This window comes from Telmatherina bonti (assembly GCF_933228915.1).
Source record: "Telmatherina bonti genome assembly, chromosome: 8".
NCBI lineage: Eukaryota > Metazoa > Chordata > Actinopteri > Atheriniformes > Telmatherinidae > Telmatherina > Telmatherina bonti.
In genome coordinates, this window is record NC_136626.1 from 13,534,721 (window position 1) to 13,555,374 (window position 20,654).

The following is a 20,654-nucleotide window of genomic DNA, read 5'->3' on the forward strand; positions in this document are numbered from 1 at the left end:
TTCAAAAGACTGAAAATGAGCTTTTGTTGTATTTATCAGTCAGGAAGGTCAAACTGTGTAAATCCGCCTTCGTAGTAAAGTTACTTTTGATATTTGTTATCATTATTAAAACTATTTGTAAGGATAAAACATGGCCGTGTGTCTAGAATTTTTTTATATATATATGGCAAAAATTTCTAAAAACTGTTTCAAATATAAACAATAAAAAAACTAAACAGTGTGTGTTTCAATCCTCTTTTTAATGACCTTTATAACTGAAATAAAAGATTTATATCAAATCTTTTCTTTCTTTTTACTAGTTTTTGCAAACGTTAATGTTTAATGTGACAACTGAGACTCATCTGTGTTTTGTGTTGAATCGACAATACCCTCAGCAAAGTATTTATTTTCTATTTATCAAGATTACCTAATAGGATTAATTAATCTGAAAAGCTGGTGTTGTATGTACAGAATCATGCTGCCATCTTGTGCTGAAAAGAAGAACTGCATAAAAACAGGACGCACTGTTAAAAAAAAAAAATCATGCCTGTGTTTATGTTGTTTCAAGTTTAAGTCTACAAACATACTACAAAATAATGAACAAGTATAAGAATTAAATAATCCAGTGGGTGAAAACACAAGTCTTAACCACTTCATTTATGATTTAAAAAAAAAAAAAAACAACAACAAAAAACTAAATTCTACAGGATTTTTTTTACATACAATATATTACATTTACAGAGATTTACAGTAATATTTTATATTTTATATAATATATAGTCTTATTTTTTTTATTTTAAAATATATACAAAACAATAAGCTACAATAGTTGTATCATTTTCTTTTCTTATAAATACATTATGATGCATGAGTATCTATGATGTAAACATTTATTCTAAATTAATTAGTATTGTGTTGGATATCCACTGCCACGGCTATTTAGCAAAAATACTTGGTATTTAAATAACTGCAATTTCTATCTGCGATAGTTTTAATTAATTTTCATTTAATAAATACTCAGATTCTTAATTCCTCTAGTTTGTATTACACATAAAAAAATTATCCTAAAGAAATAACTAAAAATAGAGAGTATAAATTGGGGGAGTTTTAACTGATAAATGAGTTTACCTGAAATGTTTTTCCTTAATAAGACCAAGACATAAATATGGCATATCTATTGCAAGGAAAGTTCTTATAGATTAAATTAAATGAAAATTAAATTAAATGAAAAATACCTTATTAATCCCCAAAGGGAAATTCAATATTGTAGTAGTTAATAATTAACTTGAGGAGGTCTTGTTCTGGAGGCTGATGGCTGCTGGCAGGAATGATCTTCTGTATCTTTCAGTCTTACAGCGGACCTGAAGAAGCCTCTCACTGAACACACTTTGTTGGTTCTTCACTGTGTTGTGGAGAGGGTGTGAAGAATCCTCTATCAACTTCATCAGCTTGTGCAGCATTCTTCTTTGGACAATCAGCTCCAGCGGCTCCAGAGTTAATCCAAGCACAGAACCAGCTTTCTTGATCAGTTTGTTGATTCTCTTCAAGTCTCTGGTTCTGATGCTACTATCCCAGTGGATGGCTGCAAAGCTGACTGATCACAAATATAGTCATTTTCAATCTATGTATCACAGACTTGAATATGAGTCAATAGGATTTATGTAAATTGTGGACACTTCCCAGCTTAACACCGCCTCCTAGTGGTTCAATTTACAGTTACAGTTCTATTTAAATGGGAGGAACGTTGTCTCATTTGGCCCCTCCCTATGATAGTGAGGGCGCTGACGTAGCCTTTCGAGGGTAGCAACAGTTGCCTCGAGACCCCGTCGCGCTATAGTGACTGTAGCCGTGGAGACAGTTACTTACCAACGGGCGCAACACTCAGCAACAGCAGCAGCAGCATCTGGAAGTCACCGAGCGAGTGGGAGAGGGGAAAAAGAGCAGAGCGAGGGAGAAGTTTTCTCACGGCAAAGGTGACTATATGTTTGTAGAAATTAGAAGCAAATTTAATCGTAACGTGGAGAAAAAATGTTTAAAATCGAACGCGGCTTGGTTGTGGAGAACATAACTTTGTCGTTTTTTGTGGCATCCGCCCCAAGTAGCGAACACCTTCTTTTCTTTTCATATCAAGAGGCGACAGCCTTTTAATGTCCGCCTGTGATCTGATTCACTGTAGCTACACTTTGCTCACACAGAGCCCTGTTGTTACTGCAACTCCACACAGATCCAGCATCACTTTCCACTTGTTGCTACGTCGTGTGGCGTATACCGAGACGTGAACGCACTTCCAGCTCGGTCCCAGCTGGATGAATGGTCAAACAAGCTTTCTCTCGAGTATAGCTAATGCTAACTAAATTGGCAGCGGCCAAAGTGGCAAGTTTGCACGGGAGTTTGGTAGTAAGTCGCGTTGTCAGCGACATTTCTTCTGTCTTACTGGTTGAAAAAGCGGATAAACTTGTTGCGTTGTGTTTCAAAGCCGTTTTAAAACAGGTGGAAGTGAAGCCTTAGCACCGTCGGTTCTGGGTTTCTATGTACCGATGTCCGCTGAATGCAACCGTGAACTCATCACTGTGATTGCTTTAATGGCAGGAGGCAGGTTTCTCTGCTTTTCTGGGGCGTTTTCTCCCCACTCACAGTTTAGTCGTAAATAAGATTTAAAGAAATGAAACTGATTGATACGTGAACATCTACCAGCGTGGTTACGACACTCACCGCTACACCGACACATAACCTGGTTCTTCTACTGGTTTCTAATGTAAAACACCCAGTTGAAAAGATCTGTCAGATTGTGTTGCACAACATATCAGAGTGGCTCAAATTGGTGCTTAACAAAGTTATAAAGTTTTTAAAAAAAAAATATTTCAGAAGCAATAACAGGATATGCTACAGCTAGGTGGTGCTACTGTATGATGGTCTTTTTCTATTGCTCTGTCTGCTTTTTAGTCACGAAACTGTATGTTTTAAAACTAAAGCTACATAAATTCTTGTGTGTTTTATATAAGCAGAACGACTCCTTTCGACCTGGTTCCTATTATTGCTGTCATTGCTTCACACATGAATAGTTGCTCATCTTTACAGTTCAGCTAATGTCCCATATATTAAACAGGCACAAAAACCAGTTCTGCACCCATGTGCAAGTTGTTTTCAGTGACAGTACCTAATTGTTCAAGTGATAGGTCTCAATAATGTTGCTGATCAACCTGTGCTCCAACTTTGAAGAGCAACAACAGATAAAGTAGACCCCCTATGATTTTAAGTTGATTTTTCATTAATTATTTAATATCTTGGACATTTTTGTTTGTTTTTGTTTCTTCACACTTTGCATGCTTGTTTTCTTCTTTTGGGATTCTGCTTCTCTTTGTCTCTTGAGAAGCATTAATTCTAATGAAGTATCTTCTCAGAGACATCTGTCAGGTGCTCGGTCATTTGTATTGTTCGCTATTGAAGCATCAGGAAGAATCCTTGCAGCATGAAAGTGTCTCTAATTAATGCCCTTGCCTCTTAAGCTCAATAGATTGAATAATATGCTTTTAAGTATGTATTTACACTATTTATCTAGCAAAGGGTTGGAGATACATGTTTTAAGATCTATTATTAATGAAACCTAATATATGTTTCTTTTCTGAGCTGAAATATACTCATCATAATTAGAATATAGGCTGCATAATACAGTAAAAATTCATATGTTAAAAATTATTTATTCATGAAATCTACTTCCTCTTCATTATATAACTTCTTTTGACTGGGATTTTTAGAGCTTGTGTTGATGTAGTTGTAAGAGAAATAAACTTTAATTAGTCAGACATGTCTTGAAAGCATGTAAAATAAGAATTGAGGAAAAAAATAAGATAAAGAAATGCCTGTGCCGAAACTGTGTAACCCTCTCTAGCCCCACCTCACAATTTGAGCATGACACTGTTATGTTTACATGGCAACTTGATATACAAATAAACCCGAGTCATGGAAAGAAAGGGGTTAGAGTGGGCCACATGGTGAATTGTTATCCTTTTTAATAGTCAGTGTTTTCAGTCAGGGTTTTTTCATCTCCCTCTTTGTGCCAGAAGTGCACTTCCTTGGTTCATAGTGGCATGTAGAAAGCAATATACTAAATACAAGACAGATCATTCATAAAGGTCGTAGTTTTAAAGGGTGGGCAAAATAATTTTATTTTATTCTACTTTAGTGTCTCAATTTTCTGTTGTAAGTCACCTGTACCTGTAGGTGACCATTCACGACTTTATTTGCGTTGCAAGGATCCTTGGGCTTCTGCATGGATCCATTGTGATCTTTACACAATCCATCTACCTTCCTCTGTCACTTCCAAAGTTATTTGTAATATTATTGTTTTTACATTGCAGTTTCAGCTGTTACCCTTTTGCCATTTTGTGTGTTTAATGGACCCGTCTGTGTATAGTTATACAATAGGACAGCTGCGGTGGTCTCTTGGGCAGCGGGTGACCTGACACAGCTTTTAGTCACATGCTCTGTGTGTGTGTGAATTTTCTGAGTGCATATGCGAGTGTGTTATATTAGTGTGTGTGCTTGCTCATGCTGTATTTAGCTATCTTGTTGAGGCCCACTACTGCCCGGGGGAGAAGTTCTCAATCCAATAGTCAACTACAGATATAGACATGTACAAGATTACTGTCATCCATTTTGCTACTGTAGTTTACATTTGATGATATACAGTTAGGACTGCATTCACCTCTTGCTGTTTTTAAGTGAACTGCATGCCTTATGCACACATGTATGATTTTAACAGAGTTTTAATGGATTACCCCATAACTCCAGTCAAAGGCTTGTCAGGGAACCACAGACCAAAACAGAGAGGCTGAGAGGAGAATGCCTTGTGGGGCTTGTTAAGTGGAAATTAATAGTGCCACTTGTACACATGAAGGGTTTCAGATTCATGATCTTCACAATGATCTTTTTTTGTGTGATGAGTTATTTGTTGAAAGTAAAAACCATTTTAAGTGTTCTTATGAATCTCGCATGTAGTTGTTCATCTGTAAAAATGTGAAATATCACAGCAGATTCTGCTGTGAGGATATGAAGAGACAACTCTTGTCACATGCTGACAAAAATGCTGTCACTGATCGGCCCTTGTGTGGAGGAAACAAGTCGAAGCTCGTTGGGAAATGAAATGTTTTTTAGTCTGTGTCTTCTCTGCGTGTATGTGTCATCAGCAGCATTCTTAACATTCCACCTGTTTGTATCATAGCTACGCAACTTGTAATTAAATTGCCTACCACAAACGGCAGACAAGGCAGTGATATTTGCATCACAATGACTGCCCACCCCCTCACCCTCCACCTTTCAGGAAGGGATAGTAGGAGACCCTCATTTGGGTCCCTCACTTTTCCCTTCTTTTGTGGAGTTTTTACGGTAGACGAGGTTGTTTGTCTGTTAGTGTAAAACTACCACAAAGTAATAGCAGAGACCAAGTTTAGTCTTTTTGATGAGGGGATTTTTGTCCCAATAAAAAAGGAAAAGTTTAGTTTTAATGTCTGTCTTGTGCAGTTTCTGTTTAGAAGCCTAAAAGGCAAACAAGCTTTTTTACTCATGTTTTGGTATTACTTTCCCTTAATGGGCTTTTTGAGGGCAAATATGTGAGTTTGGTGAATAATTCCAGTTCACAACAGTATAATAGTGGCATAAAAGTGGACAGAAACAATGGAACTGACAATCAGAGTTATTTATCTGACAAATGGCTAACTTCTTTATGACGGCCTTGTTCTTGAAGAACCCTCTATCCTCATTTAGTAGATTCTAAACAGAACAAATGTTAATGTTACATTTTTCTGTCTGGGAATCATATGTTCATTATATCCTTACAGAAATAAGCTGTTTCAATTTCATGAGACTAAATAGTGGTGACATTTAAAAGTAGCCTGTCTGGCAGTCATGTTCATGCTTTCATCATTTGTGTTACGATCTACACGGTATAATTGTCACCTCGATGTAAATTACCATGCACTTGATGGATCTTATGCAATTTGATGGTTAATGTTTCAGATACTATACTTAATAAATCAGCAAAATGGATGTAAATGCTGTGTAAATTATAATTTGTCAGTTTCATAAAACCATATCATTGCATTGAACCTGACTCCTTGGTTCTTTAAAAATAACAATGATGATTATTTTGTCTTTTACTGAGATCACATTTGTTCAGGGATTTCTTCAAACATCAGACACTGAATTGTAGTTCTTTTCAGGGTAGAAATCGTGTGTCAGCAGAGTTTATAAAAAGCTGAATAATTTATTTGACCTTTCAGTCATGGTTCAAGCAAAACTAAGTATGTTGTAGCCTCGCAAGGGGTGGGTTGAGTTGAGAGGTTTCAAGGTGTGCTAATATGAAGGAAGTCTGTGCGCTAGATTAGTATGAGACTAAAATAGAGTAAAAACAGAATGCAGCACAACAGTTTTTTACATTTACATTTTATTATTGGCTGGAAGCCAAAATTATAATAACTGATAGCTGCATGGGAAATGATTTTAAATCTATACCTTGACTCTGGCACAAGCATAATTTCTGTCAGTGATTCCTGTGCAGTCTTTTACACCCCTGCTTGTGGTTTGGGTTTTTAATGCAACTCATATGATAATAAAAGATTTTCAGGTCCATTTTAAAAAAATAAATAAGAAAAAAACTCAGTCCAACTAACTTAACTCATCTAGTTTTCTTATATTTGACACATGTTGAGATTCTATCTGTAGTGAATTTGTCATATAAAATTGAAATGGATCTGGATTATGTTGAAGGTCCAATTCATCAAAGTAATGGCATACAGCATAGGTTGAGTCATGTCAACTGGACTGGAGTTAGTTAGTTAGCTCCGCCGAGGTGAAGGTTATGTTTACATTGGGGTTGGTTTCTCTGTCTGTATGTCTGCTACAAACATCATTTAAGAAGTTATGGATGAACTTTTATGAAATTTTCAGCAAATCTCAGAAATTAAATAAGAAACAAGGGATCAGATTTTGAGGCTGATGCAGATCACTGTCTGGATCCAGGAATTTTTTGGATTCCTCATTATGAGGGGGATTTGGATGATTTTGCAATTAGAGCTTCTAATAAAAAACAATTACAATGTTTTGGTGGAGGTCTGCTTCCAGTTGAAGATGTTACACTCTTCATCCAGACGAATATTGTAATAGTAGGAGATTTATTTGTCTGTGAAATCACTGATTTTTCAGAGTCTTCGATTATTGTTGATGGTTGTAACTCAACTGAGGTCCTGTTTGTAACCATTTCTCATGGGCACTTCTGTCAAAGTAGAGAAACTTTCATTTGACTGAAGAGGAAGGCTGAGACATAACATTTTCCTCCCCTTCAGTAACATCTTTACAGCTGCCCCAAGAAGATTGATGACATCTATTCACACTTGACTTCAAGTGAAACTAATAGTTATTCTAAAGGTGAGTCATGACTCTCAGCACTGGTTGTAGACCCCAAAACATCAGCAATTTCACAGACGACTTAAGTGAAACCTCCAACTATCTCCATCAGAAACGAAGAAGCTCTGCTAAATAAAAAGTGAAATGTCTAATGTCTAACTAAACCCATTCCAGCTGACATGACTCGACCTATGCTGGATCTAGATTTTCCTTTAAATTCCTCATGTTTAATTAGGTTTAGTTCAGGATAACTTAGTATTCATGTTAGAAAAAGAAAGCTTAAAATGCATATTCGTGATTAAACACCTCACAAAAACACATCAGTTTTACACAGAAGTTTATGTGAAGAGTCTGAATAACTGGATTTACCACATGAGTTGAAAACTAGTGGCACAACACTGCTTACTCTTGAGTGTGTTGAACTGGCTTAGTGGCACAGCCTGTGGATTAATATTGTCTATGAGTCAGATTTGGTCGGGATATTTCTGTAACGTTGAAAGCAAACTAGTTTAACAAAAATGATGGATCTGTAGGCAGCGGTCTTGTCTGACAACATGTAATACTGAAGAAATTCAGTCACAACCGTATATGCCTCTTGTCAGCAACATTATTTGAAAAAGAAAAAAAGGTTTGCTGTGAATGGCAGCGAGCCAGTATTTACCTGTGACAGGTTTTCTGAAATCAACTATAACCTGCAGAAAGTGCCTGCCCTGGGAGCAAGTTCAATAAGCAAAGACCTAGAACTGTGTCTGATGGCAAGTTGTCAGTCTGGTCTAGTATTCAGAGCATGAACAACAAACACTTGGATCTGTCTCAGATTTAAAGCATTATCTGATGAATCATTGCCCCTGTCAAGTAGTCCCTGTGAAAACATACTGTATGTTTATTGAGTCATAGCTCTGTGCAGTGAATACTTGCCAAAAAGACAGCGTCCTCCACTGCAGCTCTTATCTCAGTTTAATCGCTCAGAATCATGACAGTACACTGCCAGCATCTGAGGCCACGATTATGTGTTTTGCTGGGAAATAAAACTCTCACATTCACAGGTTGAACACACTTTTTCAAGAGAGCAAGATGTTGAGTGTTTGGCACCTTCTTGTTTCTATTATTTTATACATTGAAAATGTAGGATACAGGATGTGGGTTTTTTTTCTTCCTCCAGTGCTGCTTTTGACAAAAAGATTTTCTGTCATCAAATAAAAATGTAGGAATTTTGATTTCATGCACATCTGTACTGTGTGCTGAATTCTATGTGTAAAATGGATATTTCCCCAAAATCCTGATTGTTAGCTGAAACTTAAGTTATATTTGTGCCATCTGTGTTACTCTGTGAAAACACATGAGATAAATTGTTTTGATGCCCACGCACGAGTAAGCCCTGATTACATTCTGACTTGGGTCCATCTTGCCTCTTTTCTCTCTTTGTTTTCTTTAAAAGTGAAGCATAAACCCTTCAGTCTTCATCTTGATGCTAAATGATAAGGATAAGGACTGGGGTGGATGACTGTGGGGGGGTGGCAGTGGAGATCTGGAAAGGGTTAGATGAAGTAGGGCGTTGGGGGAGGAAGTGTAAAGCTTAGGCGAACACACAATCTCCATGGCAACAGTTTGATCTTTCTCTCTGTGGCTGTCAGGCCTGCAGTGCACATGGTGACAGAGTGGACAGGTTGTGCTGATGACCAGAGGTGGGGAGGGGAGGAGTATTCTTGGATCAGAGACAGTGGTCGGTGCGTCCTTTCTCTGCTTTGCCAACCCCCCCCACCCCCCCAACTCTGCCATCTGCAGACCCCAAGAGCTGCTTTGATTGGATTAGCCATGAATTAATGAGACAGGCTTGAAGAACAGCCTCTGTTGTGGAAATCTCGTATCATATCTTAATTTGCTCTTTGTGTGAACGTGTGTGCCTGCATGGTTTTTTAAATGAATTCAAAGCTTAATTTTGGTTGTTAGTTTTTCTTTTAAACCCATGAATGACACTGAATATATTAAAATAATAATGTAACAGACTAAAGGGAGCACATTTTTAACCTGTTGCTTTTCGCTGGTAGATGGATGGAAGTGAACTAAAAAATGTTATTGTACTTTCCATAGATCTTCCTTTAAAAGCAACAAGTAGCTCCTCAGTTTTACTCCATGTATCTTCCACTGAGTTGGAAAAAGCATTGCTTGGCTCAGATTGTTTAATGTCTCATCTTCCTGGGGAACTTTGGAAAAACTCCACTTGATCTAGTTTTATTTTCAGGTGGCACAAGTACAAAGCGACTTTTTAAGTCTGTTATCTTCTTGATGACTTAAACATTCTTCTTTTTTTTTTTTTTCTTTACCACAAAGTGGTCACAAGAACAGAGCACTTTTTCTGTCTTAGTACATCTTGTCACAGCCAGTGTAAAATCTGTATTTTTTTTATACTTTGACTCAGAAAAAACTCTGTGCCCTGGTCCCACCGGTGTCTGAAATTAATGGCTTACATAGTATTTATTGTTGTAAGTTTCTACTTAGCGTGAGATGGAAGGATCAGGTGGGGGATGGCATTGTTTGGTTTGGGAAGTATTCAGTTGGTTGCATAGCAACAGGCTCCTGGAAACGGGAGTGGACGGTGTTGCCACTAGCAACCGTTGTTACTCTGCAAACAATGTGGGCCAGTACAAACACGAGCCAAGACTGTGGGCTCCTGCTTTTAATTGAACATCTGTATGTGTTTTTCATTGATTGAGCCTGGTTTAAGTTAGATATATCTATGACAGACGCTCACATTTTCTTAACATCATAGATTGTAATGTTGGTGACAGTTTGTGGGGCTTTCAGGCTTTTTAAAAAGTGTATTTTTGTTGTTCCTCTGCTTTTGAAAATAAGGTTTGTTCTGAAAAAATGAGCTGGTATAATGTGAAAGAGTTAGAATAAACCCAGGCTTATAGACTCTACATGAAAATAGAGTTCTGTATGAAGTTGTCTCTGAGTTGGAAGTAGAAAAGATTGGCTCTTGACACCACACTGTCCTGACTAACAGTTTTGCAACAGTGTGCTGTACCTCCTGCTGTGTTCTACCTTTGTGCCTTTCTGAGCCGCTGGTGGGGAATTTGTGTGGCTTTTAACCTTCCCTGAACACCAAGCAGAAAGACTCCTCTAAGCCCTCATTCACTTTCTTTCTCCCTCCACCAACTCAATGATTTGGCACACTTTGCCATACCTATTTAACCAAATCCCTTAATGGGCGAGAACATGCAGGTCAGTGGTCTGTTTTTTCATTCCCCCACTATCGTGTTATGCCACCCATTCATTAATGGTATAAAGAAGCTCTCAGACTTCCTCTGGTGAAAATGACAGTTATACAGAAAAATGAGGGGATTGTTACCAAGTGTATTTATAACTCAGCTGACACTTCATAGCCAAATTCCATGCCTAAGTCTTGCATCAGCTTTTTAAATGTTCTGAAAATAGACTTTTAGTACTTATCTGACAGACAAGGCAGGAGTGTGAAGAAACATTTTGATGGAATATGAGAGGCTTTTCATGTAAGTGTTAATTGTGCTCTGTGCCTACAAATAAAATGAAAATGTTCATAGAGGTATGCTCAGGAAAGACTTATGAATACATTGGACTCTAAAGATTTACACATATCAGCAGTTTCAACATCGGCCTTCCGATTAGTCATGTAAGCAGAGCTGTGTCTTTGTCTGTGGCTTGTATGGATGGCACACCCAAGTCTGTTGTTCCGTCTTAAAGAGACACTGATTTTCTTGTAACACCCAGTAGCAGTCCTAAACTTGGCATCTCCCACAAGTAACTGCTCCCTAAAACTCCCTACAATTAAGTTTGATCTTAATATGTTCATTTTTGCAGCATGCAGGGGTGTGTATGTACAGTTGATATGTTATGGATCAGGCAACTTATTGCCTGTCATGTTTCACAGTGATTTTAAATGTCCTCACATTTAATGTTTAATGTGGTTTGTTTGAAGACTTGAGCTATAATTAACTTCTGATACAGAACAGAAATGTCCCAGTTCTCATGTATCAGATCAGAGTCCTGATCAAAGTACTTTTTCTTTTTTTGATGGACTGGTACTAAAGTCATCAGCCCCAGTGTTTGGTGTTTGATGTCAGATGCCCTAAAAGCTTGTAGCAGGACCTTGACAACATGTCTGCTGGGTAGAGGAGGAGATGTTCCACAGTCACTCCTAATGTCACTTATTCAACCATTTTGGGAGGTGGTATAGACATTTTCTTCCACCAGTACTAATTTGATGAGACATCTCAACACTTGGCTAAATACAACAACCTCCCTTCACTAACTTGGACTCTTCCTCCATCAAAGCAACACAAACTAGAGGAAACTTTAGAAAAAATAGAAAGCTTCCATGTTTAAAACATTAGAAAAGGATGACAGAAAAAGTGGTTGAATTATTTACCAGTTTGTTCCTCTTGCTGAGAACGTGATTGTTGTTTTTTTTCTTGCATCTACACTCTAAAAAAAAAATAAAATAAAATAAATAAAAGGAAAAAATATTAGTTTTTTTTATTAACTTTAATGTGTTTATGATTACAACTTGTGCAGCAGGAAAATGCAAGTATCGCTTTAGATTATCAATTAGAGTGTACCAAAACCAGAGAAGTTTACAAGAAGAGTCAAGTCTCAAGTTACTTTAAGTAGTGATGAGTAATGTCTCATGCAATGGCCCGCCATCTGGTCTGCTTAAGATGCCGCATTACAGAATTTAAGAAAGATTTTCACACTTTACCAGCTTTTTGTAACAGCACTGATCATTAGCTTAAAGCAAGGGTGTCAAACTCTGGCCTGGAGGGCCACTGTTCTGTCCTGCAGCTTTTTGTTGTTTTCCTGCTCCTCGCCTGATTCAGATCAATGGATTCTACAGCTTCTTGTCAACTTCTTTCCAATGACCAAATAATTTCAGTCAGGTGTGTTGGAAAAGGAAAACAACAAAACCCTGCAGGGTGTCGGCCTTCAGGGACCGGAGTTTGACACCTGTTGCTTAAACAAACAAATACTCTGTCCCTCTCCAATGGCCAGTTTCTATTCTTTGCCGAATTTTGTAAACCTGTAGATGAACATGGAGATTCATTCTGATAACTTAATATGCTCCAAACATATTTATTTAATCTCTACAGTTTATGGCTTTTTTTCTGAATGTAGAAAAGGTGTTTGAAATGGAGCAGAGTAGACCAGGATCACAAACTGTCCTGCAGGTTTTAGATGCAACACACCTGATTTAAATTAAATAGTTCTCCAACAGCTTGTAGTTAAGCTTGGCACAGGCCAAGTGAGATTAGTACAGAAAATATGATAATGTATTCAGATCTAATACTTACAGGTCCATTTTTATTTTAAAAAAAAAAAAAAAAGAAGCAAGCTCACTTTACTAAAGCAACGGTAGCTTTAATACAGAACCAGTAAAACTGCAATGTTTACAGCAAGTCTAATGATTTGGCCCCAGTAGAACCTTTTCCAGACCAGATCGTGACAAAACCTGTAGTTTATGGAAGCAACTCAGTATGTTCACTAAATGTCTCTCCTGCTCCATCCTTCCTTGTGAACAAGACCACGAGATGCTTAAACTTATCCACTTGGAGCAAGGCTTGGAAACTCCACCCTTTTTCGGCTGAGGACTATGGTCTTGGCTTCTGCTTCACACTTGCTTGCAAAGCGCTCCAGCCAAAGTTGAAGATCATGGCCCGATGAGGCCATGATCAAAACCTATCAAACCGGACCCCTTCAGCAACCTGAGAAATTCTTTGCATAATAGTTCTGAACAGAACTGGTGATAAAGAGGAGCCTTGGTGGAGTCTAACCCTCCCTGGAAATAAACTAAATTTAATGCAGGCAATTTGGACCAAGCTCTGGTGCTGTTCGTATGTTTGTAAAGGTTAGGAGACTAAATCCACGATAAAATGATATATTTCACAATTCTACTATACCCAGTGTGAAGAAATTCTGAAATGTATAAAGGGGTGCTATTATGGTATTTGGACTTTTCTGAGCTTTCTACAATGTTACAGTGTTGAATCCTCATCAGACATGTGAACGGCACTGTTTTTTATCACCTAAACAGCATGTTTGAGTTTGAGTTCCAGAACTCTCTCCATTTGGTTTCCATGGCGACGAAAAATGCTTGTTTTAGAGAGTTTTTTTCTACTTGGAAATCCTTGTGACATCCCGGGGGATAAGGTTCGGTGATTGGTTACCTTCTACTGGTTAACAAGGGCATGTACAAATACATCAGGCGGGTGGAAAACGTCGGATAAAGTTATTTCCAACGCTGGCTGGTGAGTTTACCAAAGAGAGACATCCTGCTGCATTCGTTGCTGTGGGTTGCTGTTTTCCTCTTTGTTTTCAGGGTCTGATTCAGGTTCCAACATGTAGGGCTGTATGCTATGTGTTGACATTGTATTTTGTTTTTTTTATTGAGTTCATATTAGCCTAATCCTTGTGTTTATGAGATGTTAGAATGACGGCGAAAGCAGTTGCGGTGCACGCTCCCGATGTAGTGCAGAGGCGGGGCTTAATGCGGAAGAGTCTCAATCCACTCGTTTTGCCCACAGGCTGATCTGACAGCCTACGGAGAGGGTCAGTCTGAAGTAAATAAAGCGATTTGTGGAAATAACTCGATCAATCCCAGCCCTTCTGGGCTCAGAAATAAAAATAAATTAGCCTGAAATGCTCATAATAGTTCCACTTTAAGGTCATAAAAAACCCCCAACAAAAACATTTCTTCCGTTTGTCCTACACCTTTTTCTAAACTTACTTGAACTTATTGGTAGAGATTTTGTGTGGGATGCTGGTCCCACGCACATCCATTCATAAGTACTTCCAAAATCTTTGTTGTTCAAAGAAGTTATGTTATGTTTGTTTGTTTGTAGTTTTTTTTTTTTTTTTAAATCTCTTGCTCATATTTAGATTTGTTTAATTTTAGTGCAGTTAATGTGGTCATTGATAAAAACGTGCCTTGTGTCTCTTAAACACAAGAAATCTTGTATTAAAGAGCCTATAAAATGTGTAACTTAGCTCACTCTTGGGTGATTTCTTGCCTTTTTGTAACTCTGGGAAACTTGAGCAGCCAAGTGGTGTTTGTAAGATCTCTTCCGGAAAATTAAAATACCATTGTTGCACATACTGTTATGACTAATCACTGCATGTCTGGAGCAGGTTGAGTCTTGTGGCCCTTCAATGTTATGCTCCTTATGACCACAACTGTTTTGTTTGCCTTCTGACTTTTCCCGCGGCTGCATGATTTCTGTCTTTAACTACAGACTGTTCATCAATTCAACCCACCCCCAACTGTGCCGTATCTCCGTCTCCCTCATTTCAGTCCTCCTCCCCCTCTTCTTTTTGTGGTTGCACTCAAGAGTTCCTGTGCAGGAGCTTTATAAAAGATTAGGAGGTGGTGAAGGGGGATGTTGAGGAGGGAACATGGAGGACTGGAGTGAAGGGGTGGGGGGGTTTGAGTTGGTTGTCATGGATTCCTCACCATAGCAACTGACAAACGTTTACAAAGCATTGAGGAATTTCCTCATATCAGCTGGATTATTGGAGCCCTCAGAGACTGGCTCTTATTTGAAACAAACTCTGGATATCATCAAGACCCTGGCAGGGTCTGAAACCCCACTGTCATTTTCATCTTTTTTTTTCTCCCCACATTTCTCCTCTTTTTGGTGAGTGGGGAAGTTGTTTGTTTTTTTGTTTTTTTTTCCTGCCCACTCTCCCTTGCAGTTCCACTCTTTTCTTGTCCCTGCCTTGCTCCCACTCGTTCCCTCTCTGTCCCCTTTTAAAAAAAGAGCCTTTGTGTCACTCCATTTTTAGCTCCACTTTGCTATGCTGTGCACATTGTAACCCAGTGGAAAGCAGAGTGGTGGCAGTGGGCTTTGCTCCACAAGCAGAACTTCAAGCTTTTCGACTATAACTTTTTCACATGGGCCTGATGTGTTTAGCAAGGCTTTGTCTGCGTACTATAGTTCGTGTGTTGGTTTTTACCATTGTCTAAGGCCAAAGGTGGGCAGCTGCTGGGGTTCTGAGAGCTGAAGGTGACTCAGCTTGACTTGGCAACGACAGAAAGCCCCTGAGGCGCCATGATTGTCCTGGTGGTACCACAAGAAAGGGGGGTTGGCTGTAAGGGTATTTAGTTAGCATGGATAGCCATGCTCATTGACTTAATGGTCCCATTCTTTTCTTTTAAAACTTCATTTTTTTTTTTTTTTTTTTTTAAATCTATGAAGAAGTTGCAATTTTTCAACATGGTATATAACCCCTTCTGTATGTTCCCTTTCTTTATGCCTCCTAGCATGCAGAACTCTGAGGGAGGTTCAGACACCACGACCAGCGTGACCGCGCTGCGGACATCATCATCAGCCCAGGCTCCTGTGGTACAGCCCGTCCCAGCTTCCCAGCAGGTAGCAAAACACCCTGCTGCTATTGCAATGACAAGACCAAGTTTATAATGACTTAACACCTTCACATCATGGCTTTTCAGATGATGATGATGATTATAAAATAAAAGTTATTTTGGAGACCAAATCAGGAGGACTTTTTTGTCACATTAGTTATTGTTCATCATTTCCAGTTAGAAGACTGATGTTTTTGCAAGATGTTTTACTCACAAGTCACTCAGTATCATAATCAAAATATTTTTCAAAATGAATATAATTCATAAGAAACTGAAGTTGCACCCTCCAACACTACCAACAGATGTCTCTTGTCTCAGTTTATCATAAGTGGCTCCATGCTAGCTGAGAGGTTAGGGTGTATGCCACATGGAAACAAATGTTAACAGCAGTGAGTCCCCTTGTTTCATTGGGTAGCAGGACCTGCACTTCATGTAATCACCATGGTGTCTTTCCCCAAGTACCCCGTCTCCCCCTTTTTAATAACACAGAACTTGGCACAGCTGAAACATCTGCTGTTATAAATATGTTTTTCTGTCTTAGAATCTCGTTTGCTTCGACATTTTCTAAATAAGTGAGAGTTTAGCAGAGAATGGCTAACATTTGCTTAATAAAGGCTTTTGTCTGTGTGTTTACTCATGTTGTGCTGACTGCCATACGCTGAGACTGGTGTGTTTGTGTGTGATTGTACAAGCATACCTATGTAATTGAGTTATGTCTTGTCCACACAGAGGGTGCTGGTTCAAGCCACAGGCTCAGCTCAGAAGGGAGGACAAGTACAGCAGATTTCAGTACCCAGGGTCCAACAGGTCCCTCAGCAGGTACACAGCACTGCGCATACTGGGACAGTGCTCTGAAAATATCTGTACACCGTTTGACTTGAATTCATATTGCAACCACAGACATGTATGTCATTTAGAGATTTAAACAAGATTATGAAACAGGCACACTACTACCCACTTTACTGTGACTTTTTTTTATGACATTTTAAAATTTTCATCGACTTCTCACACTCTGCTGACAATTTCCCTCAAGATTAAATTACAGTCAGTCTGCAGAGTTGGCTGTTTGGCTTTTCATGAACTCATTACACACTAAACAAGTGGGACAGTCACCAAACCTTGTTTGTTTGAAAGACTTGACAAAGATCCTGAACATTGCTCCTCATTCATTCCACTAAAAATTGTACATCCAGATGCAAAATGTTTTTCTTACCCACTGTGCCCCTTAAGAGTGTAAAAATATTCTTTCTGTGGCCTGTTGCCTGGTTCCCTGCCTAAATGTATAGCTAACAGGCATTCAATAACTTAGGGGTGCTATAAGCAACATGCAGATCTGAATAGGCAACGATACAGATCTGAATAGCACATGCATAAATAGATGTTACTGACACTGATGACAGTAAAATATGAAATAACAGTGGGAGGATTAGATGCATAAAGGACGTTTAGGCTGCTACTTGAACTCCATATTCATTCTCAGGCTTTGTTGTTAATCGCTCTCCCTTGAACTAGGCAGCTAGACTCTGCACTTGGCTCTGTTTCTTTTAAAATTGAACACTGTAAACTTTGATGTGGTTTTATTTGGACCTGATTAAATCTCTCCCTGCTTCTAGATCAGCAGAGAATTTGTAGTGCTGTTTAAGGCCGTTTTCTTGCCACGGTAGTTTGTTGGCTGCTGAATTACAAAGAACTGATGACAGAATAGGCACTTTTTGCTGTTTTTTATGTCTAGTATATTAAATTTAGCCTTGTTTTTTCTTCAGTGTGTGATGAAAAGGATACTTTTCTTGACTTTTTTCATGCTTGTATTCATCTCTGGGTCCCAGTGTTTCATGCAATCGTACTGCAAAGTTAAGGGGTGTTCCTGGGGGCTTGAACCAAAACCCAAGAGTAATTTATCTGTTTTTCATCATTTTTATGTTTTAGTATGTCAGCCTTGTTTTTGGTAAACTATGTGTACATCTTAACCAAGCTAGCATACATTTGAATAGAATTTTCCCAACTTTGGTCATGTATGGCAGTTTAGTTTGATTTATGATTACCGTATTTGTTTTCCTGTTCAGCTTTATTCAATATCTCCTTTTATATATTTAATTTTTCAATAAAAACTCCGTTTTTCATCTTGAAACATGAAGAACTCTGGTGTATACAACTGACCTCAGATGGTTTAAAATAAACACAGTTAATGATAAATGACAAGTTGAATGTTACTATTGCAGTTACCACCATTCTTGTGTTTTTTTTTATATTGTATGTAAACACATTCAAAACATGTGTATTGCATTTAAAGACCTAAATGTTTGGATGAATTATCAGTGTGTAACCCTCCTTTATTTATACTGTTGCCATTCGGCAGGTGCAGCAGGTGCAGCATGTTTACCCATCTCAAGTTCAGTATGTGGGAGAAAGTGGAGAAGCTGTTTATACCAATGGAACAATGTAAGTAATGCAATCACTTTATGGAGCTAAATATTTCTCATTACAATTTTGACGTAGTTTCTGATCACAAAGTACTTAGGTTCCACTGTTTTTAATATTTAAGGAGCAAATCATATTTTGCGTTTCAATCACAGCTCAGAACTACACGTGTTTGGCCTCATTCCAGCTGCAGTCATATTGAATTATGTATCAGAGTGTTGTGTGTGAAACAAAATGACAGATGAGACTTTCCAGACCACATTTTTCATCATTTTAGCAGTTGTTTTTTTTTTTTTTTTGGTTTCTTTTTTTCTCACAGCGAATCAGTGGTGTAAATGTACTTGCATGCTAATTGCAATGATCTCTCCCCCAGCCGAGCAGCTTACTCTTATAACCCTGAGACTCAGCTGTATGGGCAGAGCAGTGGAGGAACTTACTTTGACTCTCAGGCTGGTGGGACTCATGTCACCACAGTGGTCTCCTCTGCCAGTGGTGGCGTTCCCCCTCACAGCATGGTTGGCATTGCCATGGATGTGGGCAGCAGTCACATCATCTCCAGTGGCAGCACCTACCTGATACATGGCGGAAATATGGAGGGAAGCCGCAACCACATATCACACTCATCACGCTCCTCCTCAGCCATGGTGAGCAACACCGGTCCGACTCTTCTTGTGGTTCTCCACAGCATGTTTTTTGTTTTTTTTTTAAAAATTGGACAGAGTTAGAGGCCAAGCATAAAATAAAAAAAAATCAAATAGAATCTGGGGATTTTTTTTCTAACTTGTACAAAAAGTATGCACTGTATTTATAACAGCTTTCATATATAATTTGTGATTTATATATATATTATATATAAATTCGTACTGACAACCTCTTTATCCAGGAATGTGCAACCTGTGTTGGGACATCACAGCTCTGTACACACACACACACACACACACACACACACACACACACACACACACACACACACACACACACACACACACACACACACACACACACACACACACACACACACACACACACAGGACAGTGTGGTGCAAGGCCATGAGCCTGCAGAACCAGGACATTGACTTAAATAATTCAACACTGCCTTGTTTCAGAGGTTTTCACAGGCACTTGAGCGCCCTACGAAACAAAGCAACCCCTGGGGCTCATTACCATTTGGCCAAGAGCCCCGGGAGCTTTCTTAAGGCTTGGAACGCTGCCTGCTTCTTTTTCCTTTTAGTCTGTCTCCAGTTTGGCTGAAGTGCCACATAACTTTTCTTTTTTGACTTGATTTTCTTCTGCAGCTCCACCAAATGCGCTTGCTTTTGTCATTTATTCAGTTTACAGTCTATCATTGATTATTTTTTTGTCCAGTGAAGGAATTAAACAAAATATTTTCTACTTTTTTGCTCACTTTGTCACAGTAACATTTTAACTTTTTTTTTGTACTTACTTTTAAAATTTTTTTATTTAAAGTATATTGATATTTTAGTTTTTGAAACACTGGTATGAGTGGCATTCTTGACCCTCTGTCCTAAATTTGAGTTGACCTGTGCCCCTGTTTGTGGTTCCTATTTGCATACATTAGCGTGTCTGACCTCAAGCCTTCAGTGAGCAGCTTAACCCTATGAGTCCTTTGATTTGCATGCTTTTGTCGGCCAATAATGGATTTGGCTGCAACACTGACTGATTTTAATGGAAATGCAGAGATCTGGCTGCCTGCTAACAGTCTTATTTCCTTTATCTTTTTTTCCTCCCCTTATTATACCCCTGCTTATTTCTGTCCCCTTCCCTTTCCTATCCTTCTCACTCTCCTGCTTCCTCCCCCTTCTGTGTCCACTCTATTTTTTTCTATTTTGCATGCTTCTTCTTTCTTTAGCTTGAAATGGCGATTGAAAACCTCCAAAAGTCTGAAGGAATTGCAAGTCACAAAAGCAGCCTGCTCAACAGCCATGTAAGTCAACGCAAAACTTTCTATGGAGAGGAAATGGGAGGAAAGAGGAAAAAAAGAAAGCTGTGGCTGAGTGTGTTCTACTTGTGCTCTGCTCAATTGAACACGCTGTCTTCTGCTAGCTTACTTACTTTGCACTGTCCCACTGACATGCATAATTGTCTTAGTCAATATTCGTCCTGGATATAAACTGGTTTGCAATCACTTTTCTTCAGATCTTGTGTGTATGTTTTGATACCATGCATGATCCAAAGCTGATTCTTTTTTTTTTCTCCCCCCCCCTTACAAACTTCTGTCATTTTCGCTTTCAGAAACGTAAAAACAAACAGACATTCTGAAATTTTAAGAAGATTCATGCAATATTTCTGTGCAGATTCATACTTGGTTAAAGGAAACTTGTGATTGAGAATTTCCTCTAAACTTTTGACCACAGTTTTAGTATCACAAACTCGACATTCTAAATCGTGTTTGGAGTACTTTATTTAAACCTAATGTGCAGATTAGAGCTGGAGCCTTGTA

General features: G+C 38.6%; 1 protein-coding gene across 2 annotated transcripts in view; it reads left to right on the forward strand.

Moving 5' to 3' along the window:
* Nucleotides 1-1,832: 1,832 nt before the first annotated feature.
* The window catches only part of rfx2 (regulatory factor X, 2 (influences HLA class II expression)), a 29,722-nt gene continuing 10,900 nt past the window's right edge, over nucleotides 1,833-20,654 (forward strand). Inside the window, exons 1-6 of one of the 2 annotated variants that reach the window (XM_079245036.1) lie at nucleotides 1,833-1,952; nucleotides 15,674-15,782; nucleotides 16,505-16,594; nucleotides 18,132-18,214; nucleotides 18,567-18,837; nucleotides 20,064-20,138. In XM_079245036.1, the coding sequence (XP_079101162.1) occupies nucleotides 15,675-15,782; nucleotides 16,505-16,594; nucleotides 18,132-18,214; nucleotides 18,567-18,837; nucleotides 20,064-20,138 (627 nt within the window). In that variant the 5' untranslated portion in view covers nucleotides 1,833-1,952; nucleotide 15,674. The remainder of the gene's footprint in view (nucleotides 1,953-15,673; nucleotides 15,783-16,504; nucleotides 16,595-18,131; nucleotides 18,215-18,566; nucleotides 18,838-20,063; nucleotides 20,139-20,654) is intronic. The other variant, XM_079245037.1, reaches the window with a different exon arrangement.